Source organism: Euleptes europaea, chromosome 5 (genome assembly GCF_029931775.1).
Source record: "Euleptes europaea isolate rEulEur1 chromosome 5, rEulEur1.hap1, whole genome shotgun sequence".
Taxonomy (NCBI): domain Eukaryota; kingdom Metazoa; phylum Chordata; class Lepidosauria; order Squamata; family Sphaerodactylidae; genus Euleptes; species Euleptes europaea.
This window is the reverse complement of record NC_079316.1, coordinates 58,237,971-58,261,318: the sequence shown is the minus strand read 5'-3', so window position 1 is coordinate 58,261,318 and position 23,348 is coordinate 58,237,971. Positions and strand designations below refer to the sequence as shown.

The 23,348-nt window shown below is 42.4% G+C and overlaps 1 protein-coding gene across 1 annotated transcript in view; it reads left to right on the top strand.

Annotated features, from left to right (window-relative positions):
• Positions 1 to 23,348, top strand: part of LOC130477365 (VPS10 domain-containing receptor SorCS1) — a 496,720-nt gene that overhangs the window by 296,183 nt on the left and 177,189 nt on the right. The window contains exons 4-5 of the mRNA XM_056849300.1: positions 4,313 to 4,471; positions 15,973 to 16,046. Of these exons, the coding sequence (XP_056705278.1) occupies positions 4,313 to 4,471; positions 15,973 to 16,046 (233 nt within the window). The remainder of the gene's footprint in view (positions 1 to 4,312; positions 4,472 to 15,972; positions 16,047 to 23,348) is intronic.

The following is a 23,348-nucleotide window of genomic DNA, read 5'->3' as shown; positions in this document are numbered from 1 at the left end:
TTTGCTAGTTGTATGTTACTATTTCAGTCGAAGTGCAGACTTGTTCGTTTATCTACATGTCTGGAACCAGAACTAAATGAACAGATGGGATGCATGACCTTCCCAATGCTATTCTAAGTTAAAAGTGGAAATGAAAAGTGAACAGAAAATGTAAAGAAGAGAACGACATTGGAGGTTGAACATAAAGTAGAACTATTATATGTATGCCTTAGGCACATAGGGCCCTGCAGACCAGCTGAAGCCATCTCCCGTTGTCTTGTGGTAAGTTATAATTCCTCCAGCGTCCTTATCCATTTGGTCCTACCCTGCTTTTACTATGAGCAGCTTCATATCTGGTGGCTAGGCATGAGATTTGACAGAAATTGAGTACTTGGCTGCATGGGGAAACAGAAGATGATATGTGTTTTCCAACACTTCAAAGGCTGAGAGTGAGGCATTTTTCCCAGAGCTTCTCAGCAAGTCCATGAGTAGCTCAAGTCTCTTTGAATAAAGTTGAAATCTGTATTAGAATGCATATGTGTGTAAGAAAAACGTATGTATGTGAGTGAATACGTGGGAACTGGCTGGTGCTGGTAGCCCAAGTCTTAGCCAATGTGGTGTAGTGATTAAGAGTGGTGGTTTGGAACGGCAGAGTCTGATTTGGAGAACCGGGTTTGATTCCCCACTCCTCCACATGAGCAGCGGAGGCTAATCTGGTGAACTGGATTTGTTTCCCCGCTCCTACACATGAAGACAGCTAGGTGACCTTGAGCTAGTCATACTCTCTGAAGAGCTAAACATAAATAGGAGCTGGGTATGTTTAGCCTGAAGAGGAGAAGACTGAGAGGGGATATGATAACTATCTTCAAGTACTTGAAGGGCTGTCTTATAGAGGAGGGTGCCGAGTTGTTTTCTGTTGCTCCAGAAGGTTGGACCTTTTCTAACAGTTAGAGCAGTTCCTCAGTGGAACAGGCGTCCTCGGGAGGTGGTAAGCTCTCCTTCCCTAGAAGTTTTTAAGAGGAGGCTAGATGGCCATCTGTCAGCAATGCTGATTCTATGACCTTAGGTAGATCATGAGAGGGAGGGCACCTTGGCCATCTTCTAGGCATGAAGTATGGGTCACTGATTTGGAGGGAGTGTGGAGGGAGGTAGTTTGGAATTTCCTGCATTGTGCAGGGGGTTGGACTAGATGACCTTGGTGGTCTCTTCCAACTCTATGATTCTAGGATGTTGGTAGTGGGGAGGGGAAGGGAAGGTGATTGTAAGTCAGTTTGATTCTTCCTTAAGTGGTAGCGAAAGTCGGCATATAAAACCTCTTCTTCTTCTTCTTCTTCTTCTTCTTCTTCTTCCTTTTTCTTCTTCTTCTATCATTGTTAGCAATGAGTTATAAGCATGGGCTCATAGCAATAGCAGTCACAGCTGACAAATGTCATCTTGGTCACCCTGGTGGTGGTGTGCCAGGAGATAGACAAAGGGAGTGCAACTCTGTTGATTCTTTGGACCTCTCCATGGTTTTTGATACCAGCAATCATGGTATAATCCTTACCTATCTGGGCTGGGATTGGAAAGCATCGTCCTGTGGTGGTTCTGGTCCTACCTAGAGGGTAAGTTTCAGAAGATGGTGCTAGGGGATTGCTGGTCTGCCCCTTGGTCTTTGAGCTATGTTCCATCTTGTCTCCTGTGCTCTTTAACATCTACATGAAACTGCTGCTTGAGGTCATCCAGATATATGGGGTGGGCTATTACCAATATGCCGATGGCACTCAGCCCTATCTCATGCTTCCAGCTGATCTCAGGGAGGCTGTAGAGACCCTGGAGGCAGTTTTGGAGTGGATGTAGGCTAATAAACTGAATCTTAACAAGTTGGAAGTGCTACTAGTAGGCAGAAGCCACAATTTACAGTGTCACCCATTCTGGATGGAGTTGCGCTCCCGTTGAAGGAGCAGGTCTGTAGTTAGGGGATTCTCTTGGATCCAGGCATACTGCTGGATAACCAGGCAGCAGCTGTGGCCAGGAGTGTCTTCTACCAACTTCAACTGGTTAGCCAGTTGTAGTCTTTCTTGGACAGAAAAGATCTGGCCATTGTGGTGCATGCCCTGGTTACATCTAGATTAGATTACTGCAATGCACTCTACATAGGGTTGAGAAGTATTTGAAAACTTCAATTGGTACAGAATGCTGCAGTCAGAATGTTGTTGGCTGGAGTGGGCCATGGGGACCATATCACTTCACTTTTGGCTCTACACTGGGCTCCCAATTTGTTTCTCGGAACAATGTAAAGTTCTGGTCTTGACCTTTAAAACTCACTGTGATCTGGGACCAATGTACCTGCTGTACCACTTACTCTCTCCTGAACCTGCTCAACCACTATAGTCATCTTTGGAAGCATCACTTTGGGTGCCCCTGCTTTCTGAGATTAGGCAGGTGGGAAACCTGGGAGAGTGCCTTCTTGGTCATGGCACCAAAGCTCTGGTTCTCCCCAGGGAGATTTGTTTGTCCAGTTCTGGTGTGATCTTCCATCAGCGAGTGAAGACCTTTTTGTTTTGTTTGGCATTCTCTCAGTGATCCACCCTTCCTGAGCAATGTTTTAATTGAAAATTTTATGTCTTTGTATGCGTTTAAACTATGCTTTGATTGTTTTAATTATATGTGTTGAGGAGTTGATTTTAATGTTTTTAAAATGTAATTTTATCATGCATGTTTTAAATTTTTAGCTACCTTGGTGGCCCTTGTGAGGCTGGAAAGGGGGAATATAAATTTTGTGAAATAAATAAAATAAAAATAAACAGGGAGGCCCTGAAAATCAGCCAGGAAGTTTTACTGCATGAATGAAAGATGTCTAAAGTCAAGCAAAAAAGTTGTTGTCTTTGTTGCGACTTGAAGCATCCTTATACCACTAGTGTAGACAACTGAACACTGCATGTCAGGACTGTTACAAACTGAGATTGGTTAAGTGCTTTCAAGGCCTGTCACATCTCACAGATGGCCTGCAAAGAGTAGCTTCACAGGTTAACACCCCACCAAAGTTCAGCTGTTGGCTCCTGTAAGGCATGTTGTCTCAAGCATCTAATTAACCAGCCGCAGCCTGTTGTGGAAGGGCGGATCAGGCCCTTCCATGAGAGGAGCAGGATCAGCACTTTTGAGAGCTTTCTCCATGTTCTCTCCCACTTCCCAAGAATTCACAGAAACAGGCTCTCATGCAAAGCAGAGTTAATTCAGCAACAGATAGATAACAAGCAATTAGTGCAGTCCCACGATGACTCCCCAGTTCAGGATAGAGAGCAAAACAACAAACCCATATACAGACAGGGTAATTACCTGACAGAGCACTCAGTTCTCGGGGATGAGATGGAATGCTATAGCAGAGTCTCTCCCTCAAGAGAAGAGGCTTCCCTTTGCTAATTTTAGGGTCCCTTCTTATACCCTGTTCAAAACAGTGGCTGATGGTACCATAGTGTGTCAGAATGAACATGTACAATTACATATTCTGTACATGTTGCAAGTGCCCCTGATGTGATAAGATAGAGTGGACCCTCCTTCGGGTCTTATCTGGTCTTATCAGAAACGGTATGCTCCCATTGGGTATATCTTTGGGGTACTTGTTCTCTAACTGACCATCAGGACTGATAAGCTGGTCTTCCCTGTTTCACTTGTTTCTGAGAGGGGCAGGCAGGCATTTGCTTCTTGGAAAGATAGAGAAGCATAGAGAATTCTAAAATGGCTGTTCTCCAGACAGTAAAAAAGACCTAAGAAATGAAAGAAAAAGATCAGAAAAATGCAGGGTTGGTTTTTGTTTCTCACAAGGATAGCATTCCTGACGCTTCTGTTCCCTCTTCTTGTTCTGCTATGAAGAGAGATTCCCCTTCTTTCTCATGTGTTTTGATGCTCTGCCTCTACATGAGTTGAATGTTAAGTAATACAAGGCAATCAAGTTCTGCTCAAACTTGACTCCAATACAGAGCACATCTGCTATGTCCTTCACTGCCAAAAATCCAATCTACTTTAGAAGTACCTAGGGCTATGAAGCTGGAATACATTGGATTTTGGGCAAAGAAAGATTTAGGGAAGCTGTGCCTTATAATAGACAAGATTATAGAAGTATTTGTAGAAGTTCTGGTAAGTGAGGTGCTTAGTTACTGTATCCCTTTACCTTTGGGAAGGTCACCTTTGTTTCATTTCTGCTTGTTTGCTACACCTGGGTTATTTTCCACATCTGTAGAGCCTACTAATTTTTTTCACAAAAAAAATATTTCCCAGAGATTCAGAGGGCTTAGCCATTTCTTTGCCTTTCTCCAACCCATACCTTCAGTCTTCATCTCTTTTATCCACACAGATTATGTTGCTTACTGACCCTGAGATTGAGAGCAGCCTGCTGATCAGTTCTGATGAAGGAGCCACTTATCAAAAATATCGGCTGAACTTCTATATCCACAGCATGCTCTTCCACCCCAAGCAGGAGGACTGGATCCTGGCCTACAGTCAAGATCAGAAGGTGAGTTTCTGCAGATATATTTGCCTCTGAAGTCTGGTGCATTTTTTCACTACATCTCCATTTCGAAGAAATAAAATCTTTATATACATACATACATACATTTATTATGAATTTCAAGAACATTAAAAAAATCTGTATCATACCACTGTATACAATATTCCAAATAAATAAAATCTTGAAACTGTGCACATAGCACAGCAGGTCATTTGGAATAGTTGGAGTCATAGTTATAAAGTTAATTGCATATCACAGGGAACTGAGGGTTTCCTCTCAATTGATGCAACTGGGTTCCAATAGTGGGATGAGCAATAATTTTCTTGAAAGATGGAAAACATCATAATAGGTGCTTCCCAGGCCTGTACAAGATGGATCAGGGGGTTCTTAGTGTTCCCTGAAAGAAGACATTGGAAGGGAGGAAGAGATGATAGGGCCTGATCCTTTCTATGTAGAGCCTGCTTTGAAGCCTGCTAGATGCTATGGAACATGTACATTGGATTTAGGGGCTCTCTGCACATGAAAACTATACGCCCCCCCAGGGTTGCCAGCTCCAGGTCCAAAGCGGTCATTTTCTCCAGCTGATCTATGTCACCTGGAGATCAGTTGTAATAGTAGGAGATTTCCAGCTGCCACCTGGAGGCTGGCAACCCTACCTATGATGCATGATACAGTATGTGTGCATTGCAGCAGCCAGGGCCTCCAAGCACAATATGGCCTGCATAGCAGGTATTAGGCTCTCCTTCCAGCCCCTACCTTAATACTAATGAGTTATTTCAGGATTCAGCAGTATCTCTACCCCAAAATGATGAATGGGTTTGCAGTGTCAGCTTAATTCAGTGTATTGTTATTAAGGTGGTTGTTATGGCCCATCCTGTTTATTTGTCCACTCGCTAGGGAGAAGGATCCTTATGTTAAAGATCCAGAGAAATACAATCTAGGAGCTTTTTTCATGATCCTAGAATAATAAAATGCAATTCAGAAGATAAATAATAAATAATCTTCCCACGTCGTCAAGCAAATTATTTATGATCCAGATCCCAGCAACTCTCGTGGGTTCTTAAAAACACATTACAATAGTACCCCCCTCTTTCTTCTGTAAGAATATACACGTTTTAATTTGCTGTTAGAATCTACATTTTCCCCCTCCTTCTGGACAAGCCATGTGTCATATTCATGGCTCTCTAGTCCAATGTTAAAAAAAATCTGATTTCTCCCCACAATCAGTATTCTTAGTGTACACTTGAGAACATTAGAAAAGCCATGTAGGTGCTTTTTTCACAATCCCTAAATCTCCACAGATTTTTAAAAATAATTTGTGACTTTCCCCTCAAACTAATCACTGGGAATTTTTCCTGATAAGCAGTTGGGGGTGGGGAGTACCTGTTTCCATCACTACATCTAACATAGTAGGATTACACAATCATTCCTAAGTTGAAAAAACAGAGAGGTTAATATAGGCCCTGATTGTTATTCTTCGTCAACATCACTCAGATTTTACAAATGCAGGCTTAGGGGGCCCTCTATTGAGTACCAGAAATTAAATATGGGTTGCTGTGTCTCCCTGAAAAAATCTATAATGATTTCTCAACAAGTAGAAAAGGGAAAAAAACTTTAAAAGAAGAAATTAAAAATATTTCCTTACAGTCCTATGCATCATTGGCTCCTGAAGACCATCAGGTCATTCTTTTGCTTTTACATGAGCAACAGAACAGTGTCCTCCATATACTACACTTCAGCCTACCCACTGAAATCTGGGACCCTGAGATGGATGAGATTTGGGTCTGGTTCTTGCCACTGGCAGAGAAATTTGGTCCTATCCGAAAAGAGAAGAAGCATCCTTTTTTTCTCATCGCTGTGTTTTTCTCTTCCAGCTGTGAACATAAATGTCCCTGTGGAGGTTTAAGCAATGTTACTGACCGAACTCAATTCACTGAGGGCTTTATTATACCAATTGCTGGGCTATTTAAATGGCAAATTAATCTATCATATTTGGACATCATGCAAAGCTTTATAATAATATAGGGATCCCTTTCAAGACAGTAACGGAGGTGGTGAACACTGTGCATCCATCAGCCTTTCCAGCTGGACTAGGCACCATTTAAAATCGATGCATTTATAAATCAAGGATGACAGAGGAATTGCTCACCTGTGTAAACCAATGTCAGTTAAAGAGAAGGTGTGTGAGAAAAGAAGAAAACAATGCAAGACTGGTTCTTGAAGTACAGGGGGAACCTTTACTGACTAACAAATGTGTACAGCCCTAACAGGTCCAGTGCCTGGTGCCCATCAGAACTGCCCTTTGTCAGGCAAAGTCACTTATGTTACTCGTGCAACAAGAACACTCACTGTTCTGAGAATGGAGCTACAAACAGAAGTGATAATTACTTCAACACAAACATCTGTGTATATCATCTGATGAAAAAGGGTGTAAATACTTCAAAATGTAACAGTGTAAACAAAATGCTAGGCAGTGGTGAAGAGATGGCACTCAAATGAATTTGCATCTGACTGTAAAAATATGGTAGGATTAAACAGATGCAGGCCATTATAATTAACCTTTTAAATAAAGCCCATATGTTATTCTGGGAGTATGAAAATAGAATAAGGTTCTCAGTTTTAAAAGGACAAAGAATCATAGAGTTGAAAGGGGCCATACAGGCCATCTAGTCCAACCCCCTGCTTAATGCAGGATCAGCCTAGAGCAGTGGTTCCCAAACGTTTCGGGCCACTGCCCCCTTGGTTCCACAAATTCAACCCCAGCGCCCCCTTACCCTATCCTATAAAAAGCATTATTCAAAATAAGGGTTTGCATGACTCTCTAAAGAAGATAATAACAATAAAATTTCAAAACAGTAACAATTAATTGCACATCTATTCATAATTTAAACTTTTTAGTTGAAATTTATTCAACAAAACTGATGAACTTGATCCAGTGGTACCAGCTCTTCAATGTCTGGAGAAAAATTCTGATAGTTTCTACTAAATTTGCCAGAATGGTGCCATAGCTTGATCTATTGTAAATTAGTGAACAACACAGTTGAAGTGGCCCACCTCTAGTGCCCCCTTGCTGCCCTCTTGCTTCTTAGTGCCTCCCAAAGTAATCCCACCGCCCCCCATGGGGTGATACTGCCCACTTTGGGAACCACTGGCCTAGAGCATCCCTGACAAGTGCTCGTCCACCCTCTGCTTAAAGACTGCCAGTGAGGGGGAGCTCACCACCTCCCTAGGTAGCTGATTCCACTGTCGAACAACTCTTATTGTAAAAAAAAAATTCTCTAGTATCCAGCTGGTACCTTTCCTCCCACAATTTAAACCCATTATTGCAATCCTATCCTCTGTTGCCAACAGGAACAGCTCCCTGCCCTCCTCTAAGTGACAGCCTTTCAAATACTTAAAGAGAGCAACCATGTTCCTCCCTCATGCCCCCCCCCCAACATCATGGTTTAGATCAGGGGTGTCGAACTCAATTATTATGAGGGCCAGATATGACATAAATGTCACTTGATTGGGCCGGGCACGCCTCACCAGCCCAGACTGAGAATGGAGTGGTGGTGGCTGCCATTGCTGGCTCGTGGGCCAAAGAAGAGCTTTCACGGGGCTGGATCTACCCCCCGGGCCTTATGTTTGACACCCCTGACCTAGGTGAAGTCCTGAGTATTGCCCATGTAGGCCTGCATGCATCATTGGTAGAAAATAGCTACCATGAAGGTACAACTCCATGGGGAGGGGCAACATGCAGGGCTCAGGATCAAGGAAGGGTTACTTACAACTAGTAAGTGACATGAGTAGAAGGTGTCCCCATCTAGGAAAGAGGCGACAACATTTACTATGGTTCATTCTGAGCGTTCATTTATTTATTTTTATTTACGCATTTGTACCCCACTTTTGTCCCTGAAGGGACTGAAAGCAATTTACCACTCCTACCCCCAAGACACTGCACACGTAAACCAATAAAAACAACACAACAGCAAACAACATCTTGGGCTGGTTTTCAGCTTGTATACTGGCTCCTCCAAAGGCTTGAGCTGTGACTCACTCTTGCCCTTCGACTCATGCCCAAGGGCTTTGCGCCTCTGGCTGCACTCAGGCTTTATACATGAACAGGAAGGGGAAAAAAACAATCTTCAGGAAAATGGTGCAGCTAATAAATATGTTCCTTCACTCTTTCGCTGCTTGCTAAACAGCCTTTGCCCACATCCACTCTTTATGGGTACCTGAAACAGAAAGGGGAATGACAATCCACTGCAAAGATGCTACACAGCTGACAAAGATGTTCCTTCTCTTACTCATTCCCTTCCTTCCTGCTCAGGCTTAGAATCATACAGTTACAAGGGGCCATACAGGCCATCTAGCCCAACCCCCTACTTAATGCAGGATCAGCCTAGAGCAAGGGTGTCAAACATAAGGCTCAGGGGCCGGATTCGGCCCCTTGAAAGCTCTTATCCAGCCTGCGAGGCAGCCGAGGCAGCCCTCCCCCCCCAATCTGGGCTAGCAAGGCATGCCCTGGCCCAATCAAGTGACATTTATGTAATATCTGGTCCTTGTAACAATTGAGTTTGACACTCCTGGTCTAGAGCATCCCTGACAAGTGTTTGTCCAGCCTCTGTTTAAAGACTGCCAATGAGGCGGAGCTAACCACCTCCCTAGGTAGCTGATTCCACTGTTGAATAACTCTTACTGTAAAATTTGTTTCCTAATATCCAGCTAGTACCTTTCCACCTGCAATTTAAACCCGTTATCTGCTGCCAACAGGAACAGCTCCCTGTTTCTTTTATAAGTTCTCTGCATTTGGTCAAAACTGCAGTTGTCCCTTTCCCCCATCATATTAATGAAATTTAATAGGAATGTTGTTGGGTGCAAAATATGGCACATAAAGGTCAACTGACCAAAGCAATCTGAAAATTATGCTAATTCTAATTTTTATTCATTTAGTAACACGCAGAGGGCTTCTCTAATTACTGGTCTTGAACAGTACATATGAACATATCTACCTGTATTATACTGAGACAGGCCATTGCTCCATGTAGTTCAGTATGTTCTATTCCAACTGGCGGCAGCAGAGAAAGGTCATGCAGAGAAAGATCCTTCCCAACACCTTTGTCTAGGGTTGCCAGGTCTGGGTTGGGAAATACCTGGAGATTTTTGGGGTGGAGCCAGAGGATGGGGTTTGGGGAGGGGAGGGACTTCAATGCCATAGATTCCAATCGCCCAAGCAGCCATTTTCTCCAGGTGAACTGATCTCTATCGGCTGGAGATCAGTTGTAATACCAGGAGATCTCCAGCTAGTACCTGGAGGTTGGCAAACCTGCCTTTGTCCCATGTCACTGCATCACTGAGCATGACCACTGCAAGTACAGCAAATCAAGCTGGACCTGCTTTAGAGCTTGTCAACCAATTTTTTTTCTTATCTCAGAATGAGTCAGGGTAAAAGATACATAGATATTTTATGCTGGTGTCTTGTTCTTCATTTATGTTCCTCAACAGAGGTTTGGCACCAGGGTACAACTGCTAGAATGCATTTTTTTCTTTCTTTTAATTTGTCCATAAACTAGTGTACAAACTAGGCTATAAAACATACCCTCCGAGTGCATCCATCAGTCTCTTAATACACCTCACTAAACATTATGTTTTGAGACACATCTTAAAATAAATGAAAGAAATAAACTAAATAGCAGTGGGGAATAGAAGAACAACCCCCAATAAAAGAGAAAAACAAACAGATGAGCCAGCAGCAGACAACCTGATGATACGGGCAATCTAACCTAGAAAGTTGTCTGTGGAGGTTCCAAACTGAAAATGAAAATGCCAAAAGTGGTTTCAAAGATATTTTTTAACCCATGACAAAGGAAGTTTTCATATTTCAAACTGAGTTGTTGCAAAGCATAATGGCATTGGCAAAGCATGATGACTGTCATTACAATCAATCATTGATAAACCCTTTATCTAGGAATATCCCATATTCTTTTTTAATACCATTGTGGACTGATGCACATTATAACAGCCTCATGGAAGTCAAATTATTCTACATAGTAGCTGTCACCATGTGACGAGCTGTAACAGCTCCTGTGTGGATGGACTTCATGTGCTGGAAATAAAGGGTTAGATCCGGAATAAAATTTCCATTAGCAGAGTCAAACTTTCCTGCCTGCCCCCTCCCAATGTAGCACATTGATCTCTGCAAAATGCCATTACGGGGGGTTAGAGGACCCTGAGGAATGGCATGAAGGGGGTCTGCAATGGAAAGATGGTATCAATGGAAATTGCCAATTTAGTCTGGATCTAACCCAAAGTGTTTACTGAATCATAAATAGATTTTTAAAAGAATTAGTGAATTCTCGATGGACAAATCAAACTTAGAATGGAATCTCGGCGTTCAAAAGCAACATACTTCAGAAAACTGGATGATGGACATGAATAACAAGGAATCACTATTACCAAATATACAAAGGGTGTCTGACTAACCACTGTTGGGAACAGGATGCTGAATTGCTTTTATCTGATCCAGCAAAGTAAATCTGTTGGTCTTTGGAGGTCTGATAGAGTAGGAGATTGCAGGGAGGTTTATGTAGTTAAAATGTAAGCTGTGATTTTTTTTAATTTGACAGTGTGAAGAAAGTATCATTTAAGATAAGGAAGCATTGAGACAGATGAGTAAACCTGTCACTAAATTTAAGAGACAGGCATTTGAGAGAAGAGCATTGATTGAAGGAATTTTTACCTGAACATGTTTAGTGATGATTGTAAAGAATCCAAAGGGGACATCACAGGAAGACTAATTGTTGGGATGTTAATCTTGGTACTTTTAAATGACTGTTTCTCCTCTAGATGGATATCATTGGTATCTTTCAGAAACAAATAAATTGGGATCCAGATACCCAGTGAAGTATATTGATAACTTCTGTGCAGTGTGATTGATTTCTTGGTACTATTTCAAGGACTTTGATTTTCCAACCCTTGCATGTTATTTTCTACTTTTAAATTAATCTTTATATGTTTGAAGTGTTTGGAGCTGCCAGTTAGAGAAGAACAGGGAAGATGTGTCACATTATATGACACATGGTTTCTAGAAAAGCGAAAGTCTTGGTGAATACCAATTGACAAGGAATAGAATCTGGTCATGTCAGGACTGCTGGGGGAGGCATTTAATTATTTTGCTCTATTCCTTTTTGGCAGCCTCAGATGTCCTGCTGGAGCTGCTGTTTGCCTTTAGGAGAAACATACAGACTACCTGCACCTTGCCCATATGTAGGGTTCCCAACTTCCCAGTATTGGCAGGCAATCAGCTACCAATTGACTGAGGGTGTTCGCTGACCCTCAGCTGGTCAGCAGGCAGAAGCAGGCCAGCTGAAGGGGAGGATCAATCTGCACTCCCAGCATGATGACGTCACTTTTGTGTTGACACATTGCACTGGGGATGCTCTAACACTCTCCCTCAAAAACACTATGGAAACCATAGAGTTTTTAGGAGAGAGTACTAGGAAACTCCCTGTGCTTCACGTCAATGCAGAAGTGACGTCATTGTGCCAGGCATGTGGATCACAGCCCCCAGCCCCGACCCCATATAGTATACAAGGACTATTCAGAAAGTACTACTTGAGACTACTAATGGGCTATGGCATTCTATCTGATGGGGACAGAGGCAGCCACAGAACAGGGGGAATCAAAACTGACAGTGGGGGCCTGAATTATTCTATGTTTTTCAGATCACACACTTCCTGTCACCATTTTAATGGGGATGCAGACCACCAGGAAATTCTGCTGTGCAAGTCCCATAGAAGTGAATGAGATCTGTGCAGTGTCTCATGCAATGTCTCATTCTTTTCAGTGGTTCTGACACAGGTGAATGTATTAGATGGTTGTGCATTTTGACTGTCAGCATTAGCAGCAGAGATGCATACAGCTCATAACATATAGTTAAATGTTAAACAGTAGCAGCATGCAGTGTGCACACAAAGCCATAGATGCAGCTGCCAAGTGGGATGCAATTTACAGCCATTGAGAATCTAGGCCATCTATATTGTCAGTACAAAAGAGATGCTTGAGATACAAGTTTCCCCATGATGTAACAGAAGAAAAGGAAGACATCATTTATTTTTGGGGAAACAAGTATATGTCCCTGAGTTTTTATCTGTTTTCTACTCTGTACTATATATTTTTCTTGTGCTTGAATTGATCGAAAAGAAATGGATGAAGGTATCAAAATCTGGCTCTCTGCTTACAATGTCACAACAAATGCTTAATGTTTTAATGAGCACATTCTAAAACACCATCTAACAATGACAATTATCAGCTTTTAAGGTGGAATCCTCATGAACAAATCTATTGTACCATGAAAAATCTTCTAACGAATGGGTGCTCTCACCTCCCCCACAAACAGAAGGAGAAAAACATCAACAACCATTTTGAGAGAACATAAGTCCAGTTGACATCACTTTCTCTTACTTCCAGTCAGCCTGTTTCCTCCCAATCCATAATGGTCCCCATGTCGCTAACATCTGACAAATTCTCCCAGTAGAGAACATTATATTCCATTTATCTAGTCTGTTAGTTCAAGCCATATTTGTGATGCTTGAGTTTGTACTAGATTTAACTTGACATATATTCAGTTTCATGGTTAATCCATTTAAGTGGGCTATATACTTTATTTAAAAAATAGACTTAACTTGAATGACATTTATATTTTGTGACGAGACTTGTATTTATGGTAGCTCTCCATCCCAGAGAAAACTGAGGATGGATTCCACATCCAAGCTCAAGTGTATGTGTAGGAGAAATGCAATTCTTGCTGCTATGCCTGCCAGTAAAAAAAATACGTCTTCCATACCCAACTGCCCTGGAAAAGGACAGGAATCCATTGTTAGTGGTCTATATAGTTGCACACTCCTATTCCCTTCACCGCAATCCCCAGAATACCTCCAACATCAAGTTTCTTGGGAACTTCATGCTGGTTTACTTGTATTCATTGAAAAAAACATGTTTGGGGCACTTTTAACCAATAAAATGTATATGAAGTAGCAGCCTACAATATGGCTTTCACTAGAGCAGGATACACAGGAACATGGTTGCCCTCTGGTTTGCTGGAGGGACTACTTTGGCTGCTGCTCTTTGACTGCTGGTTTCAAGGGATGAAGAGGAGTCCTTTTCTATGGCGGCACGGGCTTGCCACTTGGTCTGGAGAGGCTGCTGCACACATCTGCCGGGGTTGCCATGACCAGTCCAGGAGATTGGCAACCCGTTAGGCTACATGCCTATGTGGTTGTCAAAATTTTGTCAATTGCATTTTGCTTTAATCTTAATCAAAGGGACTCAATCATGATTAAATTTGGTTAGATTGAACTTAAATTGCCAGACTCTGCTTTCATCCTACCAAATTTAAATAAATTGGATTACTCTCCAGATAAAGACCAGCACCAGGTTGAATGATCTGCTGCTTTTCTCTATCTATGGAAAGGAACATAGGATGAGGAGAAAGACCCTATCTCCCTACTCAACCAGTATGTCTGGCCTTCTTCTCATGCTGGAAGGAACCACGTGAGCAATTTCTTCAAATCCCTTGGGCATAGTCTCCAAGCACACTGCTGAGACCCTAGGTTAAATATAGAATTACAACCTTGTATTCAAGTTTATGTACATTGAAAGGTAGCCCTATTTGCACATTTCAGCACTGTATGAATGTCCCCTAGTGTTGGAGATGGGACTGACATTCCAAGTGGGTGGGGAAATTAGGCAGGCTTTCTTTATCCTCTTTCCTTCTTGTCCTCTCTCCCTCCTCACTGAGAATATTTTCTATAACAGGTCCCAAATGGTAATTAATTAGCCTCCTCCACTCCTTTATTCCCCAATTGCAACAGATTCTATTGTTACACAAACCTAGAAATGAAAAGCAAGAAAACTGAAATCTCATTCCAATCCTATTGCCACCAGTGAGATCCAAACAGAAGTGCAAAAGGTGGGCAAAATCCTCAGCCTCTTTTGTTTATGTGTCAAATTCAGGAAACCCTTTTTGCAGCATCCTTCGTTTCCAGGCCATCTGATGAAGACTTTGAGAAGTTTAGGTATTCCTTTCCAGCAGATAGTTTCTGTCACTTTTGCTTGAGACTGGTTTTGAGGCTTTGCATCAATGGAACTGACATGGTTGTTGTGCTACACTGCTGACAACACTGTCAAGTGTCTGATAAAAATTCACAGGTTTGGGAATCACTGCAGTAAGATTGATCCCTACTTGCGCCTGCGTCACACTATCTGGCTTTCCACCACTTTCAATATGACTATCAAATATTCAATACTGTTCTTCCCAGATGTCACAGCCATGAAATCAGTAGGAAGTGACATCAGTCACTGCAACAACATGGTCTCTTGATCAAGAGCTCATTAAAATGCTTGGAACAGATAGTTTGGAGGGAGATCGACAGGATAAGCACAGCCAGGAGGGTGCTGTGGATAATGTGTTCGATTAGGAGTGGGTAGACCAAGGTTTAGATCCCTCTTCTGCCATGAAATTTGGTGACAGGAGCACCATATGTTGAAGAGGATGGAAGTGGGAGAACAGGAGAGATTGGGGATGAGTGGAATAAAGGACTAAAACAAGGGTGGTAGGACAGAACAGAAGCAGGAGAAGAGAGGGGCTGGACACACCCACACCCACTCCTTCTGTTTGAATTTTTCAGCTGCTACATCTTAATCCTGTTGGAAACCTACAGTGTCAATGAATCTGTTGGTATCAGCTAATTTCATGCAATGATGTCTTAGTACGGCTGTATTAGATGCAAAACAACAATTAGGGGATCAGAGAACTGCAAGTAAAGAGTTCAAGCCCAGAAGAGTGATGGGAGAATCCCCTTCGACTTGATCTGAAAAAGGGACAGCAATTATGAGGAATATTTGAGAATGCTTTGAAATGTCCCCTTCCCCCTCTAAATTTGCTCACCATTGCCATACCCCACGAGCCCCAAAATCCAGTCCCCATGAACCCCCAGGTCCCTTGAAATCTCCTTACCTGATGCTTCAGCGATGGTGGCAGGAAGTGTCTGTCTCTTTTACTCTCCCCCCACACACACTGTTATTGTCTGGAACATTGACATAGCAGCATTCCAAGTGCTGGGGAGGGAAAGAGACCTCCCTTCCTATGCCACCACAAAAGCAGCTCCCACAGTACCAGCTAGATAAATGAATGGGTGGAAGGGAGTGGGAAGCTAGAAATCTTTGATTTCAATTAATATCCAGATTTGAGATACATATTCCAATCAAGATATTATGGACTTTGGCAATACTGCTAATAGCTGTTCAACAAACGTGTATGTCTCCTGCACTTTACATAATATTCTGGTTTAATGGATCCCTTGTCAGATTTTGAAGGGAGGGTGGTTCACAGAAGCAACCCTTGAATGGTTATTTTATCGCATTTAATGAGTTTTGACATGCTATAAAAGTCTTCACAAATTAAACGCAAAAGTTGTTGGGAGAAGATTAAAATATTTTCTTTTTTCTTTGATGTTTTTCTTTAGTTGTACAGTTCAGTTGAGTTTGGAAGAAGATGGCTACTTCTCCAGGAAAATGTAACACCAAACAGATTCTACTGGTAAGAGTTAAGCAATTTAGTATAGCATACTTCACAGTCAACCACCTCATCAGTGTTTCTAAAGAATGGGTTGTGTTTCTGAGAATAAGCAGTGCTGTTATATGATTGATTCATGGATTATAAATTCTTGTACTATGTTATCAAAATGTTCTGAATGCTAGGTATCTCCATAATTAATTGTATATATTTGTGGTTCTTCACATTAGAATCTTTCTTCTCCTATCCAATTTACAGCTCTATTCTTCCTTACTTGGAAGTAAATCTCACTCTACTTAATGTAACCGAACTACTGAATAAATATTTTTATTATTAACATCATCAGCCTCCTGTTTGGCCATGGCAGCATACATAGGGGGTTGGATCCCATGGAAATTTTCTGCTTACAGAAGAATTCTTGAAGAAGAAGAGTTGGTTTTTATACCCTGCTTTTTCTTCAGCTTTAAGGAGTCTCAAAGCAGCTTACAATCGACTTCCCTTCCCCACCCCACAACAGACACCTTGTGAGGTAGGTTGTTCTGAGAGAGTTTGGAGAGAACTGTGACTAGCCCAAGGTCACCCAGAAGGCTTCATGTGTAGGAGTGGGGAAACCAACCCAGTTCACCAGATTAGATTCCGCCACTCATGTATGGGAGTAGGGAATCAAACCTGATTCTCCAAATTAGAGTCTGCCACTCTTAACCATGACACCAAGCGGGCTCTCCCAGCCACTGCAGATCTCTTGCCCACAGCATGATGTTCGTGTGGGGTCCCCCTGCCTTCCAGGAGAAGCATTTTGAAGATCATTTGGAACCATAATGGTAGGGAAAGCTGAAGAAATCTAATTCTTCTGACAGAAATGCCTTTCACCAGCAGAGACCCAAGTCATGATCTGTCCCTAATGAGTTCTTTATTTGTGCTAAATTCTGACTTTGTTCTCAAATTCAATCAAAACATCTGTAAACTAATACTGCAATATTATGTAAATTAAGTGTTTTGGAAATGACTGGATGACTGGTACCAGCTTAGAAGAGACATTTCTCCTTCTCTTCTACTCCACATGGAATACTGTGTACAGTTCTGGTCACATGGAATACTGTGTACAGTTCTGGTCACCACACCTAAAAAAGGATATTACAGAGCTTGAGAAGGTGCAGAAAAGAGCAACCAAAATGATTAGGGGACTAGAGCAACTGTCCTATGGGGAGCGGTTAAGACGCTTAGGGCTGTTTAGCTTGGAAAGAAGGCGGCTAAGGGGAGACATGATAGAGGTCTATAAAATTATGCATGGTTTGGAGAGAGTGGACAGGGAGAATTTTTTCTCCCTCTCCCATAATACTAGAACTGGAGGGTGAAGCTGGAGGGTGAGAGATTCAAAACAGATAAAAGGAAGTATTTTTTCACACAAATCATAGTTAAATTGTGGAACTCCCTGCCCCAGGCTGCCAGCTTGGAGGGCTTTAAGAGGGGAGTGGACATATTTATGGAGGAAAGGGGTATTCATGGCTATTAGTTAGAATGGATACTAGTCATGCTGCATACCTATTCTCTCTAGTATCAGAGGAGCATGCCTATTATATTGGGTGCAGTGGAACACAGGCAGGATGGTGCTGCTGCAGTCATCTTGTTTGTGGCTTCCTAGAGGCACCTGGTTGGCCACTGTGTGAACAGACTGCTGGACTTGATGGGCCTTGGTCTGATCCAGCAGGGCCTTTCTTATGTTCACATTATATTTGTGAATTTAGAAGCCTTCTCACTCTATGACTTGAAGCCATCTTCAGCAATTCCTTTATAAAAATGCAAGTCTTTCCAAAGTACATCTAAATTACTGAAACCAAATTCCTTCTACCCTGGGACACTCATGCATTATTTAAGATCAAAGAAGAGGTGTCTTCCAAACAGCTCTGTGTACTTTTAAAAGAACTACTTGGGATGGCTGACAAGATAAAAGTAATATTTCCAGAATATCAAGCTGTATAGTTTAACTGCCATTTGACCCAGCCATTGCCCTCAATTAATTATTTCACAGGCACTTTTTGACTTATAAATGCATGCACATCTTTGAGCTGCTGTAGAGAAATCTGCAAATACCATTACTGGGGAGACTATAGTTATATTCCTGCTGTTTCCCCCCATATAAGATACTCTTCTAAATGTCTTTCCCCCACTACTTTTAGCTGTTTCCCTATATCTCCCCAAGGAATCTACAGGGTGGAAAAATAGTCTGCTGATGTCTCCTACAAAACTTTAGAGCATCGCATTTAGAAACAATTTGGCTGCCTGTAGGTGATAGACATTCTGTGTTCTCATGTCCTGTGTTTCATTAGAAGCGAGTCATTAACATAAAAGCAGGATTTTTTTTAAGGGCTTATCTATCCCTTCTCTTTTCATCCTTCCACCTGCAGCTATAAGTCATTTGGAAGGAACAGTGATGCTGCACCTGGGAAAGAGATAGCAATAGAATGTGCAGGCATACACAGAACAGCAGAGGATTAAAGAACTCACAGAGTGGGCAGAGGGACCTTTCTGCTCTCATGGAAACCATATTCCTATAGTGAGCTTCCTAGGGAAGATATGATTCTGCTGTTAAAAAACAGTACTCCATCGAGATGGTATAATCTTTTATGGCTTTAGAATAGATATATGGCTAAAACATTTTCTTCCACTAAGCTTTCTGGAAAGCAAGAAGTTGGCATATACTTTTTGGAGAACTGCTGATTGTACTTTTTTTTTTGGTAATTATTCATTTTCATTGTGTGCTTTCATTATTTTATAAGTGTTTTCATTTTGTTTATTATTGTTCCCTACTTTTGGCATCCTTGAGATAGCAAAGCAGTATCAATAAATGCATGCATAAATGCATACTAATTTAGGCCTCCGTCTTTGTTTCAGTTGGCAAGACACTGTCTCTGATCAGCGCTGCTTAAGGGCACGTCTGCACTGGCACAAATTCATGTATTAGATCTGTACTGGATGAACTCCAGTGCAGCGCATCTGGCCTACATAGCCAGCACTGTGCCCTGTGTCCAACTGGTATTTGTGTTTGGCGCAAGTGGGTGTAATTGCACAGTCAGGTATTGTAGTCTGCACGACTGCAGGGAGCCACAATGTCCCTGTTTAAAAAGTAATGATGTTGTTATGTTCTGCTGCAGCTAAATTTTAAAGCAGGAGCACCAGCCCATTATGGACTGGTAGGAATACAAACATAGTCTAACTATTTGTCTCCTCAATTGATAGGGTTGCTGGAACCGGTGGGCAATTGCTTGCCAATCCAGCAGCCTGCTTGGACCACTGGTCGCGCGTGTGATGTGCTTATGTCACTTTCATGTTTAGCCCCGGAAGTGCCGCATCACAAAGGGGCCCTTTACCACTCAAACCCCCCAAACGGGGGTTTGGGTGGGAAAAGGGTCCTTCACGATGCAGCGCTTCTGGGACTAAACCTGGAAGTGACATGAGCATGTCATGTGAGGTCGCGTGTGTGCACCACCGCCTCCCCCAAAAATCTCCCGCCTGGGGTTGCCAGGTCCCTCTTCACCTCCGGTGGGAGGTTTTTGGGGCAAAGCCTGAGGAGGAGCGGCTGGGTTTGGGGAGGGGAGGGACTTCAATGCCATAGAGTCCAATTGCCAAAGTGGCCATTTTCTTCAGGTGAAATGATCTATATCGGCTGGAGATTAGTTGTAATAGCAGGAGATCTCCAGCTACCACTTGGAGGTTGGCAACCCTACTCCTGCCGGTGAAGAGGAAAGACCTGGCAACCCTATCAATTGACTAGCACACATGGAATGGCTACCAGATGGAGGCCACCTTACACTATTTTTGTAAGCCGTGACATGGCATGGAAAGAAAGTCCCAGTCCAAGTGGTAAGCCATGGCATGCAAATAGCTTGATGTGAGAGCAACACCTACTAGCAGGAGCAATGTAAAAGTCTGCAGCCATTTGATGTGAACACCAAAGGTACTTTGTCAGAAGCCAGTCCTATAGGATCACATTAGAATGATAAGTTAAAAGCAGAGTATTTCCCATGTTTTAGATCACTGTGATGATCTAATCATCACTGCAATAACTTTCAGGCATCATCATGTCACTGGTGCAATATCTATCTAGATGATTTAATCAAAAACAAAAAAGAAAGAAGCAGCGATTCTTCAGGGTATTTCACACCGTGCTCCTCTCTGCAGACTCCATTTAATGTCTAGGATTGTTCCATGAAAATTTGTTTCTTTTCTATAACCATAACAGTCTCAGGGGGGGATGTGGGAGGGGGAAGTTTGATAGCTAAATCTGGTCTGAAATTTCTTTATCTGAAATTCAGATCCCTGTTTATATTTTAACTTGAGAGGAAACTTTGGTTAACACATTATCCCAGAGATAATTATGGGGCAGTTCAGTCATTGGGAGAAAGGGAAAAGTCACCATAAGGCCAGATTACATAAGCAAGAAAAGAAATCATTTGCTTAGAGATTCAGGGAAGGGAGACAGTTTGTGGTCCAGATGGCACCATACTATAAAAATGACAAACTCTAAATATCATCATCCTTGTCAGGGAGTAAAGTAGAAGAACAGTTTGTAAATGTGGGAAGACAGGGAGATGGACAAGAAAGCAAATGAGCACATGGTCAGTGCAAGGAAATAGTGAATCCAGAGAAGTAACATACAAAAGTGAAAATGCAATTAGTGGATGGACAGGGAGGCAGCGTGATATGATCCTGCTTCCTAAAGCTAGACATTCTAAAGTCATGGTAACTATTAGGGTTCCCAGAGCCCCACTGGGGTCGGGGGGATCCCCTGCTTTGGGTTCCCTCCCCTTGGACCCATTCAGTCAGCCAGCAGGGGAACTTACCAGCAGCTGTCAGCTGAGCTCACCTCTGTCAGGCCTCTGTCGCCTGAGCTCACCAGATTGATGGCGTATGTTAGAAAGCGTTGCAGCTCTATAGGCGAGTAAGTACAGAAGACTCAGCACGTAGTACAAAAGTGCTCTTTTATTCACAGTGACAGAATGCTCCGCTTGGTCATCAACTCTCCACAACCCACAACCCAATACATATATAACACACCTATATACATATCTGGCATAGTCTCTCAGCCAATCAACTGTTGGCTGCCTTGTCTTCCAGGACTATCTAGCTCAGTCCAGTACAAGCCAGTTTTTCTGCTCAGTCATCGAGCTGTCATGTGACACCACCAATCACCTGGCTGTCACATAGATCTTTTACATCTGCTTGCCATGTGCAGTCTCATGTTCCAACACTCCTCCTAGACTGACATTGCAAGCCCCAATTTGCTTCTATACAGTTCAAACTTTTCTGTAGGCAAACACTTGGTGAAAACGTCAGCAATATTTACATTTGAAGCACAATGTTTCAGAACCATTAAACCATTGTTGACCGCTTCCCTGACATTTTGGTATCTTATTGTGATGTGTTTACTTCTTGTTCTTATACCTTGATACCCAGTCAATTGCTGTGCTGCAGTATTATCACAGTAAACACTTACAGGCATTTCACATTCAAGATTTAGGTCTTTAGCCAGTTGACACAGCCATTCCAGCTGAATCTCACTGTCGCTTAATGCAGAATATTCTGCCTCACATGTGCTGGTAGCTACATGAGTCTGTTTTAAAGACTTCCACATAACCAGTGCCCCATGTAGATATAGCACATACCCAGTGGTAGACTTTCCTTCTTCTCTATCTCCCCAACTGGAGTCACTATACACTGTGATTGTTTCCTCTGCATCAGCCTTTAAACACAACCTGGCTGAAGCTGAGCCTTTCAAGTATCGCAGCACCCTTTTTGCTGCATTCCAGTCTTTCATGTATGGGCATGCACATTTCTGGCAAAGCAAATGTACTGCCATACAAATGTCTGGTCTTGTCCAACATGACAGATATAACAATGAACCCACCAACGATTGGTATTGATTTTTATCATGGAATACCTTATCATCCACCTCTTTCACATACCCTGTTGTCATGGGAGTCTCAGTGCTTTTTGCCTCTGTCATTTTAAATTTTTCTAGGAGCTGTTCAATCTTTTTCTCCTGGCACAATTCAAAATATCCTTCTGGGTTCCTGGTAATTTCTACCCCCAGATAATTTTGAATGTCACCAAGATGCTTCATTTTAAACAGTTTTCCAGTTGCCTCCTTAAACCAGTTTAGTTGTTCTTTTGTATGACACAACAAACAAAGATCATCAACATATAAAAATACAACACAGTCAGAGCCCTTTACACATTTGGTAAACATACAAGGATCAGCAACACCTTGCTTAAACCCAAGATTTGCCAATGCTTCACTAATGCATTGGGACCATGCACGTGCACTCTGCTTTAATCCATACAGAGCCTTATGCAATTTTAGTACTCCCTGTTTACCCTTGCATTCAAACCCAGGGATCTGCTCCATATATATTTCCTCACTTTTGTTGCATTCAGATATGCAGTGGTGAAGTCAAAATGGTGCACTAACATGCTATCTCTGACAGCTTTACACAATGCAGCTCTTATAGTATCAGCCTTCACAGTGGGAGCAAATAATTCATCAAAGTCTTGCCCTTCAACTTGGGAATAACCCTTAGCCACAAGCCTGGCCTTACGAAGTATCTTCCCTTCTGGACACTGTTTGACCTTGTAAAGCCATCTGCACCCTATGGCTTTTCTCTGAGCTGGCAGTTTTGTTATAGAGAATACCTTATTCTCTTTCAGGGAATCAAACTCAGTTTGCATGGCTTCTAGCCAGGCCTCCTTTTCCCTGCTTTCCAAAGCCATTACCTCCTGAAAACTCTTTGGTTCTTTGACCTGTACATGATTAACATCAGTAGTTTCAAAACCATACCTCTCCGGGGGAATTCCTTTAGTGCTCCTACTTGACACCCTAGGAATCTGCCTCCCCTCTTCAGCCCTTGGTGATGAAGCCCTCTGAGGAGATCCCTCCTGCTTCACCCCATCTGCATCCTGTGAGAGATCTGTCAATGGTAGCCCAATTTCCTTTGGCTCCTCCTGTCCATGAATTCTGGCCCAGTTACTTCCCTCACAAAAATTCGCAGCTCTGCTGTAGCTGAGAGAATTATGCTCATCAGCAAACCTGTATGATTTCATGCCAGACTGATACCCAAGGAAGGTTAGTTTTTTAGCTCTCGCTCCTCCTTTCCTTCTCTTGGATATTGGCACATCAACCCAGGCTTTTGTACCAAACACTCTGAGGTAACCTAAACTAGGATCCCTCTGGTACAAAACTCTATAAGGTATGTCTTGTATGGACCTGGTCCAGATCCTGTTGGAAACATAGGAGGCGGCCTTTATTGCTTCTGCCCAGTATGTCATTGG